A 26,396-nucleotide genomic window follows, 5' to 3' on the forward strand; every position below is an offset into this window, starting at 1 on the left:
GGATCACTGCTTCAGTCTCTGTCCATACAGGCTTTTTCTAAATTAAGGATGACAAATAAGTAGCACATGTATCACCATCTACCCTTCTGCAAAACAAAGGCAGACATCATTAATCAGTCACAGTACTCTGGAGCTAAGCCTAGATGTGGCTACAATCTCCTCCGTAGAGTTCCAAGTAGCTAAAAGACCAGTCGATCAGGCTGGGCACAGGAAATAGAATCTATATGCAACCCCAGCTCTGAATGGTTGGTTTGATTTGTCCTGGCTCTTCTAATATTTCTTAATAGCAAAATCATAATTTTAAGTTCCCTACAACTCTAAAATCATCTAGAAAATGAAGCCTAATGTAGGGCATTCTGGGCCAGGTCTAGGCTAAACTTAAAAGGAATAAATGTTATTTTTAGGGGCTCCCGACTCTCCTTTCTATTGTTTTCAGTTCTCTCCACAATAACCCTCTCCTTATTCTCCATAAATCTTCAATTCTCTCACGTCCTCCTCAAGAAAGGAGATTTTTTTACTCTTTCACTCTAGGGTATAAATGACTGATACCATTTAAAGTGTTTCCTCTTCCAGAAATATCAGCCTTAAACTGAAAAGAAGGTTAGCTAATTATGGAATTTTTTTTCACTAGAATATCAAATAGTGGAATTACAGGAAGGACCACAGGCTTTCTTTCAGTACCCTGAGGCCCTACCATTGCCTACCATGTTGGCAATGGGGCAAAACTACCTATGACCTCATATAGATCAGTGTTGACTATATAGAATGAGGGGGTCTGAATCTTTTAGAGTAGTGATCCCCAAACTTTAGTATGCTTAAGAATTACCCATGGAGCTTGTTAAATAAGCTGATTCCAGAAGCTCACCTCAAGCGTTCTGATATCATGGCAGTGGAATGAGGCCCAGAAATAGACATTTTGGTAAGCACCAACTTTGTAACTCAGGTATCCCAGGTCACACTGTTTTCTTTTTTGTTTTCTTTTTTTGGTTTTTTTGTTTGTTTGTTTTTGTTTTTGCGGTACGCGGGCCTCTCACTGCCGTGGCCTCTCCCGTTGCGGAGCACAGGCTCCGGATGCGCAGGCTCAGCGGCCATGGCTCACGGGCCCAGCTGCTCTGCGGCATGTGGGATCCCCCCCGGACCAGGGCACGAACCCGCGTCCCCTGCATCGGCAGGCGGACTCTCAACCACTGCCCCACCAGGGAAGCCCCACACTGTTTTTTGGCACTCAGAAACTTGTTGCCTGAATGATGTAGAGGCTCACATTCCCTTTCTGGGATACTTTCAGGTACCTATAGGATATCTTGCATTCAGAATACTTTGGATTAAAAAAAAATAGGTATCAAGGAGCTAAGTCAGAAGGTAATCTCTTACATTACAAACAGATGTTAAACGTATTGATATGTGAAGATTTGCTACAGGTTTCCATTTAAAAAGTCAGATTTCCCAGTGCCTTTAAACTAGGGTGTTATTTTAAAAATATGATTCACACTCAAGTTTCCTGAAACCTAGCTATTACAGGAAAACTAACATTCTTCTCTTTAGAACTCACATTCATATTTAATTTTAAATCCAAGAAGTAATCATTTCTCCCCTGGGAAGGTATTAAAATCCTGAGATTATATGGCTTCTCTGAATGCATAGCTTCTAATTTGATACATATATTTTTAATAATAATAAAGGAGTTCTCAGACACCTAATCGGGTACATTTAAAATGAAAACAAAGCCTTTAGACTAGGATAGAAAAGATCAGCCTCCCTGCTTTTCTGTCAAGTACCTTGGCTCGGGAAGCTCCTCTTTCTCCTTGTAGCTCCTTCCAGTGGTGACTGGAGCTGCTTCACTCAGGCTCTCGAGAGTAGATATGTCTCTTCCCGTTCAGTGAGATCCCATCGGTAGCTTGAAATCAGCCTCTGGTAGGAATATTGACACCATGGAAATTGGCCAACACTATAAATCAGGGCTTATTTTCTTCCCCATAGAAGGGATTTACCAGCACACCATTGCCCCTGGCTCTCAATCTCATTTCTCTCAAAGGCGGTATCTTTCTGCTCGCAAAGAATATAAAACCTCAAGTCTCTTTATCCTGAGTCTAAAACAGTTTTTCCACTTCAACTTCTAGGTGAGGAATAGAACAATCATTTCTACCAGTTTCTCTGGTCCAGAGTCAGTGTGGGTTAAAATTCCTCAACCTATGAGAAGCTCCTTCTCTCTCCACCCATCTTAAGAGCATCCTTTAGCTTTATCTTCAGGGAGGAAACTTAGCTGGAGACAAGAAGATCCCCATCAGTTATGTGCCAATGAAATGGAAAAAAAATGATTTCATTAGAAGAATACTTTCTAATTCTGCTTTGGGAATGCATCGTTCCCAGTGTATCTTTCTGCTTCTCTCTGAAGCAAAATTTCAGTTCTGAACCATCCCATCCCTGCAGAGACCATGGCTATCAATCACAAGCCCCAGCTTATGACTTCATCTAGACAGAAATAAGAGCAAAGGGAGCAAGAGACCAGCCCTTGCCAATTCACAAAACCTTGCAAGCTAAATGGGACAAAAAGAGGTGAATTTACAGAGTTCAAAGTGATAGTCACAGTTTGGTAGAAAAACTTTCCCTTTCTGTCTCTGGCACCAAAAGCCTTGGTTTTTGTTGTTGTTATTGTTTGTTTGCATCTAAAACAGCAAGTAGGAAATGAATGTCCTCATAAAGGAAAGAATGCACTGCTCCAAAAGGCTCTCCAGCGACAGCACATGAAGGCACATCCTGTCGACCTGAGCCTCACTGGACTAAACTATCTGAACGATATGGCCCCCGGCCAGATAAGGTGGCAGGCACACACGGTGGCACAGTGATGCTGGTCAATTCCTTTGTCCCTTTCATTCTCCCGTTTCTTGTAAAAAGGATCCAACGCCAATTAATTCTTGAGGCTTTAGAAGTGGATTATCCAGTTTATCAGGTCTTTCTATAGAATTAGAGGGTGGAAGGGGTCCATACAAACCCTGTTGTTTTGCAGACTAGAGGTGCTGAGTGGCTTGCTCAAGGTCACACAGAAGCAGAACCACAATTAAACTCAGGTTCTTGAGGTCCAGTTCAGTGCCCTTCTCAGGACTCTTCCCCTCCTCGTTTTAACTTATTGGTACAAATGTTTACGTAGGTCCTGTCGTGTGCCCTGTACTATGCTGGCTGGGGACACAGTTACAGACCCAGTCCCTGCCTTCTGGGAGTTTGCAGCCTACCTTTGTCTGATATTTTCCAGTGGTCCCCACTTTTTCCCACCCTTTCTGCCACTTAGCATCCAAACATGTAATGGCATTGCTTCTGCCTGCAAGTCCTCACTTCTGGGTACCCTAAAGTAGCTGTAAGGGGAAGTTAAGACACAGAGGCTAAGTGATTTGCTCAGAGTTTCATAGTAACAGAACCAGAGCTACAGAAACCATCACTTCCAGGGCTGGCCAACTGGTGGTCAACTTCAGCATTCTTATTGGTAACCCTGCCCTGCACATAATGCTATTGATGTATAGATATGGTGGCCTGACGAGTGTCCACACCAGGACACTTTTGAGAGTGAATGGGGCTGCCAGGATGATAGGTATAAAAGCCAGGGTTGTACTAGACAAACCAGGATGTGTGGTCACTCTACTTACAGGTAATTCCCCTGGCATAGGGGCCAAGGGGGAATGCAGAGAGGGGTCTGAGTGAATGGAACTCAGGTTCGGCAGGGCTTTCTCTCCACCTGGGACCTCATGCTGTTGGAACATGTCCCTAGCACGGCCAGCCTCTTGGAGGTTATGATGATCTTGATTTGTAATCCTTCACCTTTCCAAGATAGAGTAACCGTGGCAGTGCCACTGAAGTAGCAGAATTCAGCGCTTCGAAGCTTGTAACCCCAGCTCTGATTCAGCTGGGAGATTACACACATACCACAGCTGACCGCCACTGCTGCTGCCGTCTTCTACCAGAGAGAGCGGCCCTGTGTTCCTCAATTCCATACACTGTCTCCAGGGCACCCGTATGGGGACTGTTCATCCTGCTTAGAGTCCCAAGACTCTCTTTTTTCCTCCACTTCTGCTTCTGTTTCTTGAAGCATGAGAAACCCTCGAAAGGGCCTCGATGGCGAGATGAACAGGTACCATGAGAACACAGAAGGAGAAAGAGCCCTGGCCAGATATTCCTAACAAGGACTGTATGTTCCTAAATAACCAGTACATGGTCTAACAAGCACATGGTCATTTAGAGAGAGTGAAACAGAATCATAAACTGAGGCTGTCTTAGAAAACCTGGAATGTAGCCTTAGACATGGAGAGAGGTGATGGAGCAAGGTGACTGAGAGCTTGAGTTACTTCTTCGGCTTGTCTCCTAAGTTAGCTTTGTGACCTTGGACATGGCTTTAAAACTCAGGGTTCTCACACATGTAATGAGTCAATAGTGTCCCCACCTCACAGGGCTGTTGGGAGGCTTAAATGAGATGTGCATATAATGTTTTCAGAATAGCCCCTGCCATAAAGTAAAAATCTGAGGGCTTCCCTGATGGCGCAGCGGTTGAGAGTCCGCCTGCCGATGCAGGGGACATGGGTTCATGCCCCGGTCCGGGAAGATCCCACATGCCGCGGAGCGGCTGGGCCCGTGAGCCATGGCCGCTGAGCCTGCGCGTCCAGAGCCTGTGCTCCGCAACGGGAGAGGCCACAACAGTGAGAGGCCCGCGTACCGCAAAAAAAAAAAAAAAAAAAAAAAATTTGGTGAATGTTAGCTGTTTGGGGGATGGGGCTGTTCTCACCCTGGACTTCCCAGTAGAGAGATTATGGGTCATTTGTTTTTCTTGACCAAGTGTCCAAAGTCATTTGAGGAAGTTTGAACAAGAGAGGGAAATCTGTGTTTTCCTCAGTGACTAAAGAAGTATTTTGATTCCATTGCAGGGATCTCGGAAGCTTCTGGAACTCGTCAGATACCATGTTGTCCCTTTTACTCAGGTCGGCCCCACTTTTCTGTGGTATTTTTTCCTTGCTTTCAAGATATCTGACCTTAAATTCCAATATTTTAGTGCTAGAGAACGTGTGACAGTTGTTCTTTATCTGGTGCTCTGAGCACACGCTGAGCAGTGAATAATGAGCCTGTCGTCAAAGAAATCTTCCAAGCCACCAAAACTCATGACCTCAAAGCTCCTGTCACTTATTTCATAAGCTTTCAAGCTATTTTTTCCAGCGAGGATTTGGGTGCCGCTCTCAGTGTCTCTATTGTTCTCTTGTTCTTGCAGCTAGAAGTGGCTGCCCTCATTTCGACCCCTCACATTAGGAGCATGGCCAACCAGATCATACGGTTTAACACAACCAACAACGTAGGTGAAAACTCTACTGCTGACGTCATTGCTCAAATGCATTTTTCTCTGCTTATGATTCTTCATTGGGTTATCCTACCTCGACACTAATTCACAGGCTTCGACTCTTTATGATTATTTCATTCATTTGTTATGTCTTTCAGCAAATACCTGCTGAGCAACTCCATGTGTGAGTCTGAACTAGAAGCCAAGAATAAAGCAGTGAAAAAACCAGGCTTACATCCCAGCAAGGAAAACAACTTTAAGCAACTAATTAGTGACCAGTTAATTATTTAATTACAATTATAAACAGGGGCCCCAAGAGGAAGTTAAGAGGGCTGTGGGAGCTCACAGCGGAAGGAGACCAAGCAGATCTGGGAATCTAGAAGTCCTCAGTCAGGAGAGGATGCTTTGGCCAAGCTTCAAAGGATGAGTCATGTGAACTTGGGCAGAGATGAGTAGAAGAGAGTTCCAGGCAGAAGAGAGAGCAGGTGCAAAGGCCCTGAGGTGGGAGGGAACATGATTTATATAAGAAACACAAACTTTGAGTTTATGTAAGAAACTCAAAGTATTATTCTGCTAACTTCTCAGGGTTGTAATATCAGCAGAAATATGGCAGCACAGAGATTATGTCTCCTGTTGATTCACTTTGGATTGTGATGATGACGCCCTGTCATCCTTTCAGCAAGTTCCTGTTTGTTTTGGTTTTGTTTGTTTTGTTTTGTTTTTTTGGCCAAGCTGCACAGCTTGTGGGATCTCAGTTCCCCAACCAGGAATTGAACCCAGGCCCACGGCCATGAAAGCACTGAGTCCTAACCACTGGACTACCAGGGAATTCTCTCAGCAAGTTTCTGTTGAGTGCCTCAGATGTGTCAGACACCATTCTAGGCCCTCAAGGTTGGACCAGTAAGCAAACAGATAAAAGTCCCTGGTTGCGTGGAACTTTTGTTCTAGTACATAGGACAATAGATAATAAGTGAGTTAAATATATCATATATCAGAGAGTAGTATGTGCTGAGGCAAAAAAGAGCAAAGCAAGGATGGGAACTAGAAAGTGGGAGTGGGGCTGATGTTTTAGATAAAGTGTCTAAGAAATCCTCATGGAGAAGAAAATATGTGAGCAAAGACCTGATGGAAATGAAGGAACAGGCAATGTGAATAGCCGGGGAAAGAGCATTCCAGAGACAGGAAATAGAAAGTGCAGAGGTGCGAAGCAAGGCGCATGCTGATCGGGTTGAGGAGCAGCAAGGTTCTCGGGGCCAGAACAGAGGGAGGAAAGGAGAGAGGTAGAAGGAGGACAAGGTGGTAGGAGGGAGGAGAGGTGGGGTCAGGTCACACATGGCCTAAGAACTTGGGGCCAGGATGTAGGTTCTTACTCTGAATGAGATAAAAAGCCATTAGAGGATTTTGAGCAGTGGAATGACACGATCAGACATACTTTTGGGGAGACTGGTTGGGAGGTGAATGTAATAACTCAGAGAAGAATGATGGTGACTAGTGGGGAGACAGGCCGAGGTGTGAGGTAGGCTCAAGGAAGTATTGTACAACACGGGGCATAGAGCCAATATTTTCTAATAACTGTAAATGGAAAGTAACCTTTAGAAATGGTATAAAAAAATTTTTTAACGTATAAAATAAGAATGATGGTGACTCAGAGCAGGGTAGTAGCAGAGACATGGTAAGAAGTGGTTGAATTCTGAAGGTATTTGAAAGGCAGACCAACAGAAGGTGCTGATGGATTGGATGGGGGATGAGGAAGGAGGAAGCCAAAGATGACTCCTGAGCTTCTGATTAGAGCCACCAGCAGGATGGTGCTGCCATTACTATTGCTGGGGGAGCAGATCTGGGAGGAAAGTAGAGATCAGAATTCTTTGCTGATTTGTTCGTTTTCTGCTCCCTCGCCTACAGCATAAGCAGGAACTTGTCTGGGCTTGTTCCCTGATATCTCCCCGGACCCTAAAGCAGAGTGTAGTACAAGGCCACTAAACGTATCTGAATGAACGGATCCCCATTTCACCACAGGGGTAAAACCGTTTGCCCAAGGTCTCATAGCAAACATATTGCAGAGCTGGAATAGTTATGCCTCTTCCCCAGTCCGGCACCGGCAAGGACCATATCCGCAGAGACATCCTTGCTTGGAGTCAGTCAAGAATTCATTCAACAGATTCATCTTTCCCTGTCAGCCAAGCCCTTCTAATGGCAATCTTCCACTCAGTGGAAAGTTAAGTGAAGTTGAAGTCTTTTTCGAGAGGTCACCACATTCAGCTCTGCCCGGGGACCTCTGGCGCTCCTCAGTACAGAAGGATGAAAGATGCCGTTGCTTCCTTCCAGGGACAGATTCTGGCAAATGATGTGGCAATGGAAGAAATGGAGGTCGTTGCCAAAAACGGCCGGATTTACACACTGACTGGAGTCCTCATTCCTCCCTCCATCGTCCCAATCCTGCCCCACCGATGTGATGAAACAAAGAGAGAGATGAAACTGGTAAGAAAACTAGGAAGCTCCACGAGGACCCTAAACAGCCCCACAGAGCAGACCGTTCTCTCCTCACAATTCTGAGGGAGCTGACGAGGATAGTTTCACACTTGAGCCTCGTTCGGAAGGCCTTTCCGTCTTTGTGAAGAGGCAGGAGGGTCGGAGGTCGTATCTCATCAAACGTGAACCAAAGTTCCTGGGGGAATTTCCAAACTGATAGTTGCTACCCTGGTATATTCGTTTTCTAGAGCTGCCATAACAAGTTACCGCAGACCAAGTGGCTTAAAGCAACAAGAATGTATTCTCTCGCAGTTCTGGAAGCTAGAAGTCCAAAATCAAGGTTTCCTGTTTCCATTGCAACGTTTTGGCTCAGCTGGTTTTAATCAGAGCAACTAAATTTCAACAAGATTTTGAACAGCCAGGAACAGAGCAACCCTGCAACAAGGCAGGGAGTTAGGGCTGCCCTTGTCCTCCAGACTTCCTTTCCTGAACTTGAATGGCAGCTGCTCGGGGAGGGGTGGGACGGGGAGCTCTGAACAAGTCTAATTATTGACTCCTATTGAGTCTTTTCTGCAGGTTGTCCAAGAACTTGTTCTGCATCTCCCCAAAGAAAAGAATTAAGATGTGGGTTTGAGCCACAACCAAAAAAATTTTGGTTAAACAAGAAAGGCTTCCCAACAGCTGCCTTAGACCGAGGTCTTCTTTTACTATTTTCTCTGGGTTTAAAGTCAAATGAGTCTGCTCTGTGTGGTTTAGGGTGGTTTCCATTAGGTCTATTAAAAGTACAAATGGGGCTTCCCTGGTGGCGCAGTGGTTGAGAGTCCGCCTGCCGATGCAGGGGACACGGGTTCGTGCCCCGGTCCGGGAAGATCCCACATGCCGCGGAGCGGCTGGGCCCGTGAGCCATGGCCGCTGAGCCTGTGCGTCCGGAGCCTGTGCTCCGCAACGGGAGAGGCTGCAGCAGTGAGAGGCCCGCATACCGCGAAAAAAAAAAAAGGGACAAATGTATTCTCTGGAAAGTATTGAGAACTAGTAAACAGTAGAAGCAGCCGGTCTCTTCTAGAAGTCTCAGTTTTCAGCAGGCTGAACCCATAGCCGCCTTTGGGCATGTATGTTTGAATCTTAGAGGCTTCATTTATAAGTCTCTGTACTAGTTAGGGTCCGTGCAGGAAGCAGAATTTATACCAAGGGTTCAAATTAAGAGACTTTAATGACGAAGCTGCTACAGAGGGGTGGGCAGGGCTGAGGAAGCAAACACATGATGCTGGGGCATCCAAGGAGAAGCTCTGGCAGGAAACCATTACCACCAGAGAGTCAGTGGTGGGGAGGGGGTGGAGTTACCTGAACCCAGTGAGAGTGGGGAGAATGGAAGAAGAGGTATCCATCAGCAGCTGTAGGAACGGTGCTCGAGCAGAGAGGGAGCAGGAAAGAAATACCTTGACCTTGTTCTCCCCTACCCACTAATATACTGCTGGCAGCTCACTGAGACCAGCTGGAAACTGGCAAGGGGCCCCAAGAGACCATCCTTCAAGGTTTACCTGCTGGAGCACAAAACACAGTAGAGAAGGTCAGAGAATGGATCTGGAGAGATTTGGAGGCACGCACCCCTTTTCTTCCTCCTGAATTCAGAACCAATGGAGGAAGAAGCCCAGGAGACTGAAAGGCAGAGAGTCAATGTTCAGCCTCGTTACTGCTAAGCTAATTGGAGAACAGGGACTTGAGTGTGTGGCCAGTGCTAGTACTACATCGCTGGCACAGGTGGGCAACTGCAGTGTCCCCTCAGGGTCGACCAGAAGCCTGAGGCCTGTCGGACCCTGAAAGAGGATGAGGAAGGGGCTGCTCTGAGCGGGCCCACTTCCTTCTCCCAAATTCCTTCTCTCTGGTGAGGAGGCAGTAGGGGCGGGGAGAGAGGCCAAGAGTGGTACACTAGTGGGACCCCTTCACAGGGAGGATGCATGAGGCCAGACACGTGGCCTGCCCCTCCCTCTTACAGACACGCCTGTACTGACCTGCAGTCTTTCCTTCCAGGGCACTTGTGTGAGCTGTTCCCTGGTGTATTGGAGCAAATGCCCTGCCGACTCTGAGCCCACAGTGAGTGTGACAGCTTCAGGGAAGCACACGTCACCCAAGCAGCCCCGCTGGTGTGGTTTCTCATCCTTTCCATCTTCCCCTCTTAAAAGATATTCGTTCCAACTGGGATAACGTAAGGTTAGCTCTTAGCCTACTATATCTGGGGGGATGGTAGAAAGACAGCCCACAGATCTGTGTTTGAGTCCTTGCTCATTTATCCAAGGTAAGTTGCTTCACATATTTACTCTAATTTTCTTATCCGCAAATGGTAATAATAATAATAAGAACAACAACAGTAGCAGCAGCAGCCTTAGCACAGATAAAACTCCAAGTGCAATGCCTGAATCAAGTAGCCACTCAGTAAATGTTCCCTCTCTACTTGCCCTATGAAATAAAACCCAGTGTTTGCGTAAGAGAGGCAAAGCTCTACCCTCACCCTCTTGCGGTCTCTGGCTGGGCCTGAGAATTAAGTTGACATAAGACAAATTAACAGGAGAAAAGCACAGGTTTTTACACATACCTGAGAGCTTCCATAGGAGAATGAAGACCTGGAGAAACAGCAAAACCCAAGTGTTTATATAGTATGTTGAGCAAAGACAGGTAAATGTAGAAAAGTAACTAAAATGTGAAATATATTTCACAATGGATACCTACATCAAATCATTATTACTATGTTGTACATCTTAAACTTATACAAGTTTTTTGGGTTTTTGTATCTGCTATATTTCAAGTGCCTTTAGCACAAAATAATCCATATGCCAAAGTGGCACGTGTGGGTGTGGCATGTTCTGCTACCCTTCATTTGTATCTGCTCTTCCCAAGCATCATTCTGGAGAGAAATACAAGAAATATCGAGAAAAATGACACTAGGACCATCAAAACCTTGTCAAGCTTGATAGAATTCTGCACACGTCTATTGAGGTTTATAGATCTGGTTCAGGGAGCATAGAGATCAATAAGATATTGCTTTGTTTTGTTTTGGTCTTGAGAAGCTCTAATCTAAAAAGGAAAACAGGTAATTTTTCTTGGCATAATTTATATGCCAAGTAAATACTCTACTGGTAGCAGAAGCAACGTGTTCTAAGGTAAGATTGGCGATAGAAATTCCTGCCTCTAAGTTCATCCTAAGAAAGAACTTCCCAACCAGCCAGTTCATTCCACACTAGAATAGATCGCTATTATAAAGAAGGTGATGAGTTTTTTTTAACACCATCCTATTGTGGAGCATTTCATAAAGAAAAACATTAAAATTAAATAGGCACAGGTGTTCAGATATTTATTTTGCTCAGTGAAGCCATCACCCCTGAGTCCTGCAGGATGCTGTCGACCAGGGCATATGGACAGGGAGAAGAGAAGAGGAAACTGTGGTGACTGGCATCCCAGTGAGTGCTGTGTGCCAGACATTGTTCTAAGTGCCTCATGCAGCAAACCTATGAGGGGGGCACGTTATAACCAGAGTGTAACCTGGGAACTAAGGCGAGGAAACATAAAAGCCCTCCCACAAGGTCACACAGCTGGTACACGCAGACCATGATCCTACATTGCCTCAGCCCAAAGAAGGAGGGAGAGAGTAAAGGAAAAAATGAGACACATGGGTCAGAGCCAATAGAACCCCTAAACTGCCCCTCCCGTGCTCCCATGGTCTATACTTGGCTAATTATCCTGACAGCCAACAAGGGGGTTGAATAGTCCTTCCTCATCGACCTGAGAATTCCTTTAGACATTTAAGATTTTAGGATTTTACTGCCCATGGTTTTCCCTGCTCTCTTCTTAAGTAGGAGCCTAAGATGAAAGAGTACCTCCATATCCACTTTTATCTAACATAAAATTTGAGCCATGGACTAAATGCTCAGCACAAAACTTGAGATCAGCATTTTTGTCCTATTTCACAGATTAGACAGCATGACTTGCCTCTGAGATCCTAAAGGTAGTAGGTGGTAAGATCCATTCTCTCGACCTGCCACTTACTATCAGTGTTCTTAAGAAAAAGGATTTAACCCGTCCGGGCCTCAGTTTCCTTACCTATAAAAAAGGGATGAGAAATACCCACATGGAGTTGAAGATTGATGACCTCATACAGGCAATGTGTCTGACCTTAGTAGGTTCTCAATAAATGGTAGTTCTCCGTAATTCTGAGTGGGTAGCAGAGGTTAGAGAATAGAAAGAAATCTGCCCCTATACCCCACAATTCCTAAGAGGAAAACTCAGACTCTCACTATTTTTTTGGTTGATCTTTGTACAAATTAGGAGGAAAATCTCTAATTGTTCCAAAATGCCTATATAGGAAGTGGTTAGGGATGGTTATTAATTGGAAGGGGAGGCTAAGCCACATCCTGGATGCACAGGAACATGTTCCCTGATTGATTAACAATGTCTTCCAGGGCATGAGAAGGGACGGAAAGGTACATATGCCCTGCGTGGTGCAAACCCTGGCCTGTATTCTTCCAACAAGGAAACAGGCTTAACAGGGTGGCAGCTCTGCCTGGGCCCTGTGTGGGCTGTGTGCTCTAGCACTCTTTCCTAGCGCTGACAGTAAAACAGAAGAAGATTGTCTGGTGTCTGTAGAAGCCGAGTCATGCCCAGAGGACCTCAAAATACAGACTGCGATGCTCTTCCTCATTGGCTTTCTTCCAGACACTCTTCACACGCAAATGTGTCTACACTGGCCGAATCAGGAGCCTGAAGAATGGCTGTGCCAGATACTGTAATGCCACCGTGAAGGTGAGGCTTGTGTGTGGCCGGGGCCCTTATCCAGACCACCAAGGCCTTGCACAGAAGCCCACAGGGCTGGGCAGCTCTTGGACCCCAGGGTCTGTGAGTCACAGGTTGCCCTTGGGTTGACCCACAGGTTGACCATGTCTTCTTGCAAAGGAAGGGAAGGGCAGAGTCCCCACACAGCGGCCAGGTCACCCCCTCCCTGCATCCATTCATCCCATGGTTCCTATCCCTGTTTTTTTTTTTTTTGCGGTACGCGGGCCTCTCACTGTTGTGGCCTCTCCCGTTGCGGAGCACAGGCTCTGGACGCGCAGGCTCAGCGGCCACGGCTCACGAGCCCAGCCGCTCCGCAGCATGTGGGATCTTCCCGGACCGGGGCACGAACCCGTGTCCCCTGCATCGGCAGGCGGACTCTCAACCACTGCGCCACCAGGGAAGCCCCCTATCACTCTTAATATGGAGCCCACACCCTTGACACTACCCTGCGTGGCCCACCCTCTGCAGCGTCCCTGGCCTGTCTCTCACCCTCATTCCCACCTCAGCGGGTGTGCCTTTGCCATTCCCTCCTGGAAGAATGTTCTTCCAGGTTTTCTTGGGGCTGACTGACCTCTCAAGTCTCCATCCGACCCTCATCTCCTCTGTCGCCGCCCAATCCACAGTGCCCCCGCCAATCTCCCCACATCTCTGCTCCCACCTGCCACCACCTGATAACGGCACTCTGATTTCCCGGTACTTACTGCTATCTGAAATCCTCTTTTTTTTCTTTTTAAATGTATCGTCTCTTCCCTGACTAGATGGAACACGGGCTCCATGAGCCCAAGCCTTTATCAATCTTGCTGTCACAGTACCAGAGCCAAGCCAGCAGCCCGGGGCGGCCCTCAGGGGATTTGTGGTGAACAGGTGGCTGAGCACAGGCCACGCCATCATCTACAAGAGAAGAAGTCGTGCTCCTAAGGGTGGGAGGGGCTGATACTGCTTGAGATCGTAACGGAAATTAAAATGTATTGATATTTCCTTTGAGGAACTGGCACTCTGCCTGGGATTCCAAAAGGCAACACACATTTTGTTTCTCAGATACCAAAGTGCTGCAACGGCTTCTACGGGCCCGACTGCAACCAGTGTCCAGGAGGCTTCTCGAATCCATGCTCCGGGAATGGGCAGGTGATAAAGACTGAGGCTTACTTTTTCACAAATGCTGAGGTTGACCTGTGTTAAGTCGAAAAGTAATTTTTAAAACCACTAAACCAAGAAATGGTACAATGCCAGTCACTGTTCCCAGGGAGTAAAAGAAACAGATCAGTTGCTAAAAGAAAAGAGGGTGTCTGCAGGAGAAGGAATTTTGCCTGGGGGAGTGGCAGGGGGCAGGGTGTCCAGTGATGTCGCTTCTGGTCTGCTTTCCTACTGCTGATGGCGTGACTTTGAGCAACTCAGCAAGGCTCTCTGGACCCCAGTTTCCCCGTGTGGGAGATAGCAGGACTGGCCTGCATTGATCTCCAAGTCTTTTTAGGGCCGAGATTTTACTATTCTTAAGGAAAAAAAAAAAGCACTGCCCAGTGAATGCTTTCTTTAAGATTTTTTTTTTTTTTTTGGCTGCCTCGGGTCTTAGTTGCAACACTCGGGATCTTCATTGCAGCGCATGGGCTTCTCTCTAGCTGTGGCGTGCAGGTTTTCTCTCTCTAGTTGTGGCACTCAGGCTCCCTGGCGCGTGGGCTCTAGTTTGTGGCACGCAGGCTCTCTAGCTGAGGTGCGCGAGCTCAGTAGTTGTGGCATGCAGGCTTAGTTGCCCCACCGCGTGTGGGATCTTAGTTCCCGGACCAGGGATCGAACCCATGTCCCCTGCATTGGAAGGCGGATTCTTTACCACTGGACCCCCAGGGAAGTCCTGAATGCTTTTTTTAGCCCATCTGCAAAACCTATGAAATGTAAGAGCCAAAACTTAACTCACCTAGCGTGGAGGCCAGGGCTAAACATACAAAGGTAATAGTAGCTGTGGTTCATATGGGGAAATTATGGATCTGCACATATAAGGAATCCACATCGAAAATATGCCCCTTTCAAGGGGAAGGAAAAACTGCATGACCACCAAGTGGGGACACCACACAGGCCAGGGGAATAGGGCGAAGCTGCTACAAATTAACTACTGTACCTGGGTGTTCCGGGACCCAAGCCCAATTCTGATACGTGTCAGTCAATACAAATCTAACCTTGAAAGAGCTGGGGAGATGAGGGGTAAAATGCTCACACTGAAGGGAAAAACGCTGCCGTTTGGAGTCACATAGCTGAGCATGTGAGCATCTGGAGAGAAAGGCCTGCCTTCAATCTGATTGTCAGTGGTTTATCGGGCTGCCCCTTAAGCATTGTTTAGAGGTTCCATTTCACCACTGTGACACCCCCCCCACCCCCGACCAAATGACTTCCTGTGAAGTTCTGAATCCTGGCTCGGGACACCCATATGTCACTGTCTTAGCTTCCTACCCACGACTCCACTTTCCACAGGGGTTCCCAAAGAGTCATTTCAAGCAGAATTGAATCTGAGTCAAAGAAGCAGGCCAGGAAACGAAAGCATCTGGGACTCCTCGCCTGGGGCGTGTTGTCCTGATGGCCAGGGGCCCTGCCTTTGTTTGCAGTGCGCCGACGGCCTCGACGGCAATGGGACATGCGTTTGCCAGGATGGCTTCCAGGGCTCCCGGTGTCAGTTCTGCTCGGACCCCAATAAATACGGACCTCGGTGTGACAAAAGTAAGTGTCGCTTCCTGAGCTGCCTTCTGCTCCTCACCCGGGGTCCCTGCAGCACTGCAGTGCAGTCCTGGTATCAGGTGCCCCTTGGCTTGGTGGATGCCCTTATCACAGGGTATTTCTTAAGCACTTGGGTCCCAAACAGTGCACATACCAGGTTGCTGGGCCCCACTCACAGAGCTTTGAGATAGGAGGCCTGGGTGGTACCTGAGGATTTGCATCTCTGACAAGTTCCCTGAGATGTCAACACTGCTGGCCCAAGACCACACTTTGAAAACCAGTCTTTTAGGGTTTCCCCACATACCTGAAGTGATTGTGGGCTCCATATCAGAAAACAGACTCCCCATCTTTCAAGCAGTCCTCTTCCATCAGCTCCTCCCTTTGCTAAATGTGTGACCTTGGGTTAGTTACTACACCTCTCTAGGCCTCAATTTCCTCATCTATAAAATGGGGATAATAATAGTAACTACCTCGTAAGGCTAGTACAAGTTATAAATGGAAAGCACTTGCCTTAAAACAATGCCTAGCGCCTAGTATGCACTACCAATATTATTATCTGTTATTGTTATTATTATCTATTATTGTTGGTACTGTTACTCTTATGCTGAGTTCAGTGATAGAAATGTCCAGAAGCTCATAGAACGTGTAGGAAGTTCCACAACACTAGGCATTGAAAAAAAAAATGCAGTTATATAATCTTAGAAAACACATTATGTTCTTAAAAATAACACCATGTGAATATTTAAGTACATAGATAGAAATATACATCTATCTATCTAAGCTAAGATTAGAACTTGACAGAAAAAAAAAAAATGAAGAGACCAGAGCTTGCTGTGGAGTCAAACCAACCTGAAGTTCCGTCTTCACTCTGCAACTTACTGGCTCTACGACCTTGGAAGAAATCTCTCATTGAAGCTTAACTTCCCCATTTATAAAATGAAGACAATATTGGTACCCACTTCATAGGTTGTTGATTAAGTTAGATCATAATTTAGGACTTTAGCCCAGAGCATGCACCTAGCAAATAATCAATAAATGAAGCCATTCTTATTACTATCACTACTAACTCCACTCATCTGTTACAAAACACACCACCCCTCTCCTCTCTTACCTTGTCTGATCTTCATGGCTACCTCTCAAGAAGGACGGGACACCAGAGCCCAGCAGATTTGTGGCTGCTGATCCTAGTCTGATGCTCTTTTTGCCAAATAAGGTTTCTGAGGGAAAAAAATAGGAGTTTATTCCAAAGCCTGTTGACATAGGCATTTTTATGAGGCCAGTAGTCACGATGCCGAGGCTGGGGCAGCAGTGGTGGCTTCCCGCTCCAAAGCCTCTTGTCCAGGTCTGTTGCTGCCCACCGCCTCATGCAGGGGAGCTTCCTCTTCATTCTGGGGTCTTGTTCCTTGCTAACCAAGCCCTGACGTCCTTAAAAGTTTATGAAAAGTTTTCTTTGTTTTAAAACCAGCTGTGCTTTGCCAGCCCTCACTGTGTTTCTCTTTCCTGGATGCTGGCTCCAAGCCCCGACACAAATCCCTTTCCCATCAGTCCCTTCTGGGGCAAAACCACACATTCCTTCATTTCTGATCACATTTAAGCCCCCAAATCCTTGCCACCTGCCTTTGAGAGTCTCCAGAATGTTCTTTTCACTTCCACATGCAGAGGAGCCTGAGTCTGATACGCTGGCTCACATTGCAACTCTTAAATACCTGTAATCAAAAGCAAAGTTAGCAGCTAAAGTTTAAAGTTTAAGATGATAACAGACAGTGGAAATGCCAGTCGATATACTGATCGCCTGGTTACTCATGGTCACTAACGGAAATGGAATTTGAAGGTCTGAGTTCAAGTCCCTGTTTGGGAACTTGCCAGCAAGTCAGGCAATTTGTTTTACCTCTCTGGGCCTCAGTTTCCTCATCTGGAAAATGGGGATGGTAAAAGTATTGATACCTATCTCCTGAGGCTGGTGACTATGAATGAGAGGGTACAGGATAAAGGCTGGCCCAATGCCTAGAACAAGGTCAGTGTGCAAATATTGGGCATGAGTTAGCATTGGTTTGCTGTGATGGAGGGTGAAGTGCAAATATGTAAGCCACACATCAGAGGCTGTGCCGGCAGGAGAAATCACTTCCAGAATGTCTTCAGGAAAAGGTGAGAAATTTCCAGACTAAACTCTCCTACCATGAAGTAGGTGAAAATTGAGCTCCTTGGCCTCTTTCACACCATCACAACCCACCCTCCCCCTGCACCCCACACACAGACACACAAAGCATCCCGAAGACCAAGCTCTTCTCACCGAGAGCTGTCCTGGCACACGAGAAAGACGCTGAGAAATAGCGTCCAGAGCCTTCCGCGTCTCAGCCCCGGGTTCTGCACCTACAGGAGTGAGTGCGGGGTGAGGGGAGGGTCCCTGTCCTCCATGACCCATGTGCCCATTGCTAAGCTTGTCCCCAAGCCCTGAACGGCCCTCTTCCTTCCCTTCCAGGGTGTCTGTGCAGTTTCGGAACGTGTGACAACAGAATTGACAGTGACGGTGCCTGTCTCCCCGGCACCTGCAGGGACGGCTCCGCCGGGAGATTCTGCCACAAGCAGACCTCAGCCTGCGGGCCCTACATGCAGTTCTGTCACATCCATGCCACCTGCGAATACAGCAATGGGACAGCAAGGTAGGCCGGTCGGGGAGGGGGGATTGCCATCCTTAACGGCCCATGGCCACCGTGTTACCTGTAGACACACCCAACCCATATCTAAACTCTTCATAAACTAAGCCCTGTTCTCTTCAGCTGCCAGTATGGCTTTTGTGGAGAAAACCTCAGACTGAGCTGGGTTCAAAGTTTGCAGCATGCCCTGCTTTGAAACTTACCAGCTGTGTGACCTTGGGCAGTTACTTAACCTATCTGAGCCTCACTTTTGTCATCAGTACAATAAGCGTGATGTTGCCTACCTAGCAGGGCAGTTGTGGAGATTCGAAGAACTGAATGCCAAATCATCCAGCCCCAGGGCTAGTACATCATAGGTGTTCAGTCATGGAAACTGCAGTTATTACCATCACTCATGTGAAGGAAATGAAGATTTGCCCACCAACTTTCCAACCCTTTAAAAACGCCTTTACTTCCTAAGGTCATTAATAACTACTCCCCTGTTAAAGGCATCTTACAAGAAATTGGATCGTTGGTCACTGGATCACCATTTGTTTTCTTAATGCTATCTAACATATGAAGTGGGCTTGGGGGGAACATGTCAGAGGAAATTTTCCTCTCTGGGAATATCTGGTTCAAAGGCAGTAACCATGCAAAAAATAGCCTGGGAAATGCAGACATACATGTAGAATTCTTAGCCTTATTTTTGCAGCACTTTTCTGAATTTGTAATTACCTAATCATTTGCTTACCCGTTTGTGACCTGTCTCCCCCACCAGTCTGCAGGAAGCATGGGGCAGAGACTGACTTTGCTCTTCCATGGTGGTACAATAGGAATGCATCCTCCTAAGGAGTTCGTATATACATCAGTGCATAAGGCGAAAGTCGCAAGTCACCGAAATTGCCCTTAAAACCTCCTAAGGGAATTCCCTGGCGGTCCAGAGGCTAGGACTCGGCGCTCTCACTGCTGGGGCCTGGGTTCAACCGCTGGTCAGAAACTAAGATACTGCAAGCCGTGAGGCACGGCCAGAAAAAAATTAAAAGTAAATAAATAAACAATAAATAAATTTAAAAACCTCTAATCACCCACAGGGGATCATCAACATGGGTCTGTATTTACTATATAAACTTAGGTAAATCAATGTTGAAACAGATCAATCTTTTTTTTTTAGATCAATCTATCAATCTATTTCTTCATTTGGGGACCACCTAAAGTATTTAGTTCTTCTAGGATTCTTGATGCATGAAAAATAATTTTATTTAGAGTTTTGTGAAGCACGTATGACTGAATCTGCAATAGTGACGTGGGCGTGTGATAGGTGTCCCAGCACCTATCACAGGGCACTCAGTAAATACTGGTAGACCAAACAAATGAATGAATGAATGGTCCTATTTTACAGCTAAAGTTTCAAGGTGGAGCATTTTGAGAGGAGTGCCTGAGGGCGTGATGGATCATGGAATCAGGTACCTGAGAATGTTGTGCTCTAAAAAAAAGAACATCTGAGAGATCAGAGAAGGGAGAGAGGGGAGGTCTCACCTGATTGTCATGTTCAAATCACTGAACTGTCACACAGAAGAGAGTGTCGTTCTCTGCTGAACCAGAGGTAATGACTTGAGGTATAAAGGGACAGATTCCAGCCCCATAAGAACAGAAAAGCCGCCCAGTGTCGAGCCTGAGAAGGTGCAAGTGTGAGCAAGTGCCCTGCTGAACGCCCCATGTGCAGTCACTCTATACCACAGCTTTATGAGGGAGATGTTAGACCCATTTTCCAGGTGAGGAAACAGTCTCCCAGAGGTTAAGGGACTCGCTCAGGGTCACACAACTGCTAAGAGGTGGGGCCTGGATACCCACCCAGGTGTACCTGACTGCAGACCCAGGAGTGCTGGTGGCCACCATGGTACATGGCTCCCCCAACAAGGGCAAAGTGTCAGGCCACCTGGCCGTGAACACGTTCACCCCTGGCTGGCTGGTCTTCTTGGGGAGGGGTGGGATAGTTAGTGCTTATATTTCTAGGGCTGACTTTGTGCGCTCACTCTTCTTTGCAGCTGTGTTTGCAAAGCAGGGTATGAAGGGGACGGAAGCCTCTGCTCAGAGACGGACCCTTGTTCGGGATTAACCCGAGGGGGCTGCAGCCGCAATGTGAGTGTTGGTCTTTATTTCCAAGCTGCCAGGTTTTTTAGGAAATCCTGAGGGAAGACCTTCCAAGAGGCAGTGTCAGATGACTTCATTGCATGAGGCACATTTGCTTGAACCCTGCATTTTAAAGATGGTGCCAGGTACCTTCTGTGAGCCTCCACTTCCTAAGTTCACGTGTGCTGGGGGAGCCCCAGGTTCACATGTGCAGGGGTATTGGGCTTCTAAAAACACAACCAAAGGATCAGATACTGGAGATCATTAGTAATAAACTTCTGATTCAGACATTACAGCTTACAAGTGACTTTCATGTATGTGATCTCATTTGCTCTTCCCACCAACCCATTGAAGCAGGTGTTGTTTATCCCCATTTTACTGATCAGGAAACTGAGGCTCAGAGACTTTAAGTGACTTGCCTTAAGTTCTATTAGTGTCAGGGGTATAGCCCAAGCTGACTGTTGCTTTCATTAATACCTTCTGAATATCACCACCACCACCCGGCCAAGGTCACCTTCATTCCTTACCCACAGTTTAATAACTGTTCTCCCTGATGCTCCTCTTGGCTATAGCCACAGCCAGAGTGGATCAGATCATGTTTCCCCCTTGCTGAAATCCCTTTGGGAACTTCCCCTGGCTCTGAGGATGACATCAGATGCAAATGCCTTGCCCAACCCTCCAGACTGCGCCTGGGCAAGCCCCACCCTCTCAGCCTCATCTGGACAACTTACCTTGCACCTCTCACTCTGTCCTTCAGCTTCCTGGTGTGGTCATCCTGAAAGGCCTGGAATTGGTACAGGTAGGAGCTTGGGCTAAAGCATCATACAGACCTGGGTTCATGCCTCTTTACAGCTGTGTGATCTTGGGCAAGTCACTTACCTCCTCTGAGCCTCAGTTTCCTTATCTGTAAAATAGAGATAATCACAGTACCTTCCTCAAGATGATGGCTTACACCTACAAAACATTCAGAACAATCCCTGGCTCAATAAATGGCAGTGACATTAGTGATGGTGGCCATTAGCTGGCCAAAAACAAGCAAATGTGTTCTTTAAGTCATCTTATCTTTTCCATTGATCTTAATGCAAATGCGTGTTTTAATCATTTCCTTTGCACTCCATGTAAATATAAGCTGCTTCAGTGCACCTCTGGAAATCCTTGCTTTGCACTTGGAATCTTGCAGCTGGACTGGGGTTTCAGAGGTTTTGCTGCTGCTTTTCCTCCTGTAGGCAGAATGCATCAGAACTGGCAGGGGAACCCACATCTGCATATGCCGTCAGGGATGGACGGGGGACGGAAGGGATTGCTCAGAGATCAACACCTGCCTGCTGCCCAGTGCTGGCAGCTGCCACCACAATGCAACCTGTTTGTACATCGGCCCCGGGCAGGTAGGTGTGATGAGCTGGAGAGCCAAGAGGAAGCAGGATTCCTGGAGTAGATTGTTTTTTCCCCTAGACACAGAAGTACTTTGGCTAGAATTTACTGCAGCTCTTCTATCATTTGTAGCAGTGGGAAAGGGTTAATTGTCACAACAAACCTATGATGTAGGTACTGTTTTTTTTCACCTTTTGACCCCATTTACCCTCACCACACCCCACCCCACCCAACCTCTGGCAACCACCAGTCTGTTCTCCATATCTATGAGCTTGGTTTTGTTTTGTTTTGTTTTTGATTTCACATATAAGTGAGATCATATGGCATTTGTCTTTTTCTTACCTATTTCACTTAGCATAATGCCCTCAAAGTCCATCCATTATATTGCAAATGGCAAGATTTCATTCTTTCTTTGGCCAAATAATATTCTAATGTATACGTAGGCCACATATTCTTTATCCATTCATCTGTTGATGAGCAGTTTGGTTGCTTCCACGTCTTGACTATTGTAAATAATGCTGCAATGAACATGGGGGTGCATATACCTTTTCGAGTTTTTTTTTTTTTTTTTCAGGTAAATACCCAGAAGTGGAATTGCTAGAACATATGGTAGTTCTAATTTTAGTTTTTTGAAGAACCGCCATAACAGTTTTCCACAGTGGCTGCACCAACTTACATTCCCACCAACAGTGCACAAGGGTTCCCTTTCCTCCACTTCCTCTCCAGCACTTTATTATTTCTTGTCTTTGTCTCACTGTGGTTTTGATTTGCGTTCCTCTGATGACTAGTCATGTTGAGCAGCTTTTCAAGTACCTGTTGATTATCTGTATGTCTTCTTTGGAAAAACGTCCACTCAGATCTTCTGCCCATTTTTTTAATTGGATTGTTTGTTTTTTTGCTGTTGAGTTGTATGAGTTCTTTATATATTTTAGATATTAACCCCTTATCAGATTATGACTTGTAAATATTTTCTCCCATTCCATAGGTGACCTTTTCATTTTGTTGATGGTCGCCTTTGCCATATAGAAGCTTTTTATTTTTTTTTATTTTATTTTTTTTTGCGGTGCGCGGGCCTCTCACTGTTGCGGCCTCTCCCGTTGCGGAGCACAGGCTCCGGACGCGCAGGCTCAGGGGCCATGGCTCACGGGCCCAGCCGCTCCGCGGCATGTGGGATCTTCCCGGACCGGGGCACGAACCCACGTCCCCTGCATCGGCAGGCGGACTCTCAACCACTGCACCACCAGGGAAGCCCCCAGAAGCTTTTTAATTTGATGTAGTCCTACTTGCTTATTTTTGCTTTTGTTGCCACATAGGTACTATTATCATTCCATCTTATAAAAGAGGAAACTGAAGCATGGAGAGGTTAAATACTTTGCTCATATCACACAGAAACCAAATTACGGTGTGAGATTCACACCCAGACAGTCTGACTCCAGAATTGTCCTCTTGGTCGCCACCCTTGACCACACTCTATTTCTCTATAACACTGTGTAATACTCTACAGTTTGTGGGTCACTTTCACTTAACCTCATTTAAGGGAGACAGAGGCAGAGAAAGCTACTTCTTAGGAGTTAATCAGCTCCAGGGGAGGTGATGACAACTGTCCTAGGACTGTAGCCATGAAAAAGTCCTAGTCATGAAAGAACTCACTGCATTCTTATGTCTTGCCAAGCAAGTACCAACAATTCAATTAGTTTTTGACTCACCTGAGTCGCCACGTCACATTTGAGAGAGAAAAACAATTTCTTGGTGTCAGTATCAGTTTGCTAAGGCTGCTGTAGCAAAGTATCACTAACTGGGTATCATAGAACAACAAAAATGTATGTCTCACGGGATTGGAGGCTAGAGGTCCAGGATCAAGGTATCAGCAGGTTTGGTTCCTTCTAAGAGCTATGATGAAGTGTAATAAACGAAAGACATTAATGGTGTTCTCTAAAAGAGCCAAACAGTGAAGGCTTCCATACTTCATTTTGTGGTACAGTGTGAGGGCAGGGCATGCAAGGCAGTTGTTTTCAATAATCCGTTTGACTTTGCTCTTGGAATTACAGAATGAATGTGAGTGCAAGAAAGGATTTCGAGGCGATGGGATTGACTGTGAACCAGTAACTTCATGCTTGGAACAAACTGGGAAATGTCATCCACTGGTGAGTTACTTGATTTCTTTCATTAATCCTTAAAACAATGACTTGAGAAAGAAAGAAGGTTGGGTTATTTTTTTATCTGGGCCGAGTAATGAACAAAATCTCTCTTACTCCCAAAGGGGGTCCCTGAGCAGAATGTGAGTAATTATTGCAACCTTCACTCCATTCTAAAGCTCGGAAGAACCAACATACAGTTGCCAGATAAGATTCCCGGTTAACTCTGAACTTCTAGTAAATGACAGATAATCCTGCAGCACAAATATGACCCAAATGTTAGGACAGATTTAAACAAAAACTTCTTCATAACTTAGCTAAAATTCATACTTGGCGTTTTTATTTGCTACATCTGGCAATTCTAAATCACCAGGATAATTTAAAGGGTAACTAGACTCCCATTTTGAATGTCATGACAAAATTTTACCCAAATTATTAGTGAAAATGCCCATTCAAGGGTAGGTTGAGCCTTGTGTCTAAATTATGGAAGAGCAGGCAAAGATGTTAGAGCTGGTCGTGTTCATGTTTTTAAAAGATCACTAAGCACCCAGCATCAGAACCAATGAAGACGACACCTTAGTCACAGTGCTTTTGCTTGCAAGGAACAGAGTCCACGCAAATCCGCTTAAGCTAAAAAGGAATTTGTTGGACAGATGCCGCCAGGGTAGCTCCATAGTCAGGAATTCCAAAACTTCCCACGGGCTTAGAATCGACATCAAGGCAGCTTCTTCCCTCGATCCTCTGAGACCATGCAATTTCTCATTTTGCTACTCCCTGTGCTTGTACTTTCTCTTTGTCTTTGTCTCCCTCTCTCTCTCTCCCAACTTTAAGTGCAGTTCTGTGCATCTTGGGGTAGATGACTCCCTGTTCTTAGAAAAACGTCTACCCAACTACCAGAGATGGTAGTTTTTCCACTAACTTAACAGCACTACCAGAGATGGTAGTTTTTCCACTAACTTAACAGCACTCTGTGTCCCCATTCTAACTCATAGGAGAAAGGATCTGACCAGCCCAGCTGGGTCCAAGTGCCCACATATGAGACACTCAATGATGGCCAGGGAGTGGGGTGACATATCATGAACAGGACTGCCAGACCCACGCCTAGTAGTGTGGGCAGGTGGGTAATATTCAAAGACAAAAAAAATGGGAGGAGATGCCTCTAAAGCAGCCGTTACCCAAGAATCACGAAAGCACTTCATAAAGCTGAAGAAGCTCCAACACTCTTGCTTAATTTAAGCCCAACCAAGCCCTGACATTCCACACGTGAGAGGTTATTGGAACTTTCACTTCATTCCAAAGCGTGGAAGAACCAGCATAGGGTTGCCAGATAAAATGCAACACACCCAGTTAAAATTGAATTTCAGATACACAGTGAATTCTTCTCTGGCACAAGCATGCCCCCAAATACTATATGGGACATACTTATACAAAAACCTCTTGGTTTATCTGAGATTCACATTAACTGTGTGTCCTGATTTCTGCTTGCTAAATCTTGGCAGGGATGAAAGGAAAGAATCTAATTGTGATTCCATAAGAAGTGCACCAAACCTGCAGAAAGGGCTGAGGGCCTGTGGGTTACTTCCACCATCTTTCAGCCCCAAATTTGCAGTTCTCACTGTAGAAGGAGCCTGAGGATTCACAGGTGTACCTCATACCTAATGCTTTAGTTGGGAAAGCAAATCGTTTCTCTCATTTTCTTTGTATCAGGCAACCTGTCAGTTTACTTCTTCTGGTGTCTGGAGTTGTGTTTGCCAAGAGGGCTACGAAGGAGATGGCCTTCTCTGCTATGGAAACGCTGCAGTGGTAAGTCCTCTGAGATCAACTCCAGTACAGAATAATAAAGACAAAAATCTTCAAATTTAAAAGAAAAGAAAAAGAGTGCTCTTGGCTAGGATGGCTTTAAAGTGTTCTACCAGTCATTTGCTCCAGGTTTTATCTGAAGCAAACTGCTTCTCATAAATGGCATATGTGCTCTGTGGGCCACAAATTTTCTACAAGGTGAAGGGAGGTAACTTTTATTAGGCACCTTCTGTGTACCAAGCAGTCCTGGCTTCCCTTTCTTGCCATTCTGCCTCTTGCTAGTCCCAGACTTCCCAGATGAGCAAATAACTGGTCCCTGCTGAGCTCTCGGGCACTCCTGTCCGGGCTGTGTGCCTCCTATAGGCACCCAGAGCACCCTGTGCTTACCCCTGTCTGGGGGGTGTGTGTGTGTGTGTGTGTGTGTGCACACACACACGCGCACGCATGCGCGCGCACCTTCTGTGTACCAGGCATCTTACTAAATCCTTAACATGCTGCAGCACCCCCTTTAAACCACAGCCTCTGGGCTTATGCTATTTTTATGCCCATTTCATAGATGAGGAAACTGAGAGCCTAAGCACACTTGCCTAAGGTCGCTCAGCTGTCTCCGTGCAGAGCCCAAGCACTTAACCGTTAGTATGTTCTATCAGCGTAGGGCACGGCCCACCTAATTGTCTGTCTCCCCACTGGACTGTCAACTCTTGAGGGCAGGTCTTTGTCCTTGCTTCCTACTTCACTCCTACTGTTCATAAAGATTTGCTGAAATGAGAAAGTAAATTGGTGAATTTTCTCATCACTCACTTTTTGTTTAACTCACTGGAGTTTGGTTCCTACCCCTCCTCTCAATGGAAACCACTGGCGTAAGTGCCCAGGGCTGCACCTGCCCTAACGTGCTCCCTGGCAGCTGCAGCCTCTGACCTTGGCCTCCCTGCCTATCAGGGTCCTTCCTGCTCTTTACTGAACCTGTTTCTCCTACTCATCCCATCAGGCCTGTCTCCTGACATTCAGACCGTGGAGCGTGGACCCAAC

At 46.2% G+C, this 26,396-nt stretch overlaps 1 protein-coding gene across 1 annotated transcript in view; it reads left to right on the forward strand.

Moving 5' to 3' along the window:
- Window positions 1-26,396, forward strand: part of STAB2 (stabilin 2) — a 151,477-nt gene that overhangs the window by 56,139 nt on the left and 68,942 nt on the right. Inside the window, exons 16-27 of the mRNA XM_022600016.3 lie at window positions 4,905-4,958; window positions 5,243-5,323; window positions 7,634-7,786; window positions 9,806-9,868; window positions 12,482-12,568; window positions 13,637-13,723; window positions 15,190-15,301; window positions 17,778-17,958; window positions 19,977-20,070; window positions 21,288-21,446; window positions 23,481-23,576; window positions 25,275-25,370. Coding sequence (XP_022455724.2) covers window positions 4,905-4,958; window positions 5,243-5,323; window positions 7,634-7,786; window positions 9,806-9,868; window positions 12,482-12,568; window positions 13,637-13,723; window positions 15,190-15,301; window positions 17,778-17,958; window positions 19,977-20,070; window positions 21,288-21,446; window positions 23,481-23,576; window positions 25,275-25,370 — 1,263 coding nt within the window. The remainder of the gene's footprint in view (window positions 1-4,904; window positions 4,959-5,242; window positions 5,324-7,633; window positions 7,787-9,805; window positions 9,869-12,481; window positions 12,569-13,636; window positions 13,724-15,189; window positions 15,302-17,777; window positions 17,959-19,976; window positions 20,071-21,287; window positions 21,447-23,480; window positions 23,577-25,274; window positions 25,371-26,396) is intronic.

This window comes from Delphinapterus leucas, chromosome 11, assembly GCF_059928025.1.
Source record: "Delphinapterus leucas isolate spDelLeu-1000000601 "Yukka" chromosome 11, BTC_Dleu_Yukka2, whole genome shotgun sequence".
Classification (NCBI taxonomy): domain Eukaryota; kingdom Metazoa; phylum Chordata; class Mammalia; order Artiodactyla; family Monodontidae; genus Delphinapterus; species Delphinapterus leucas.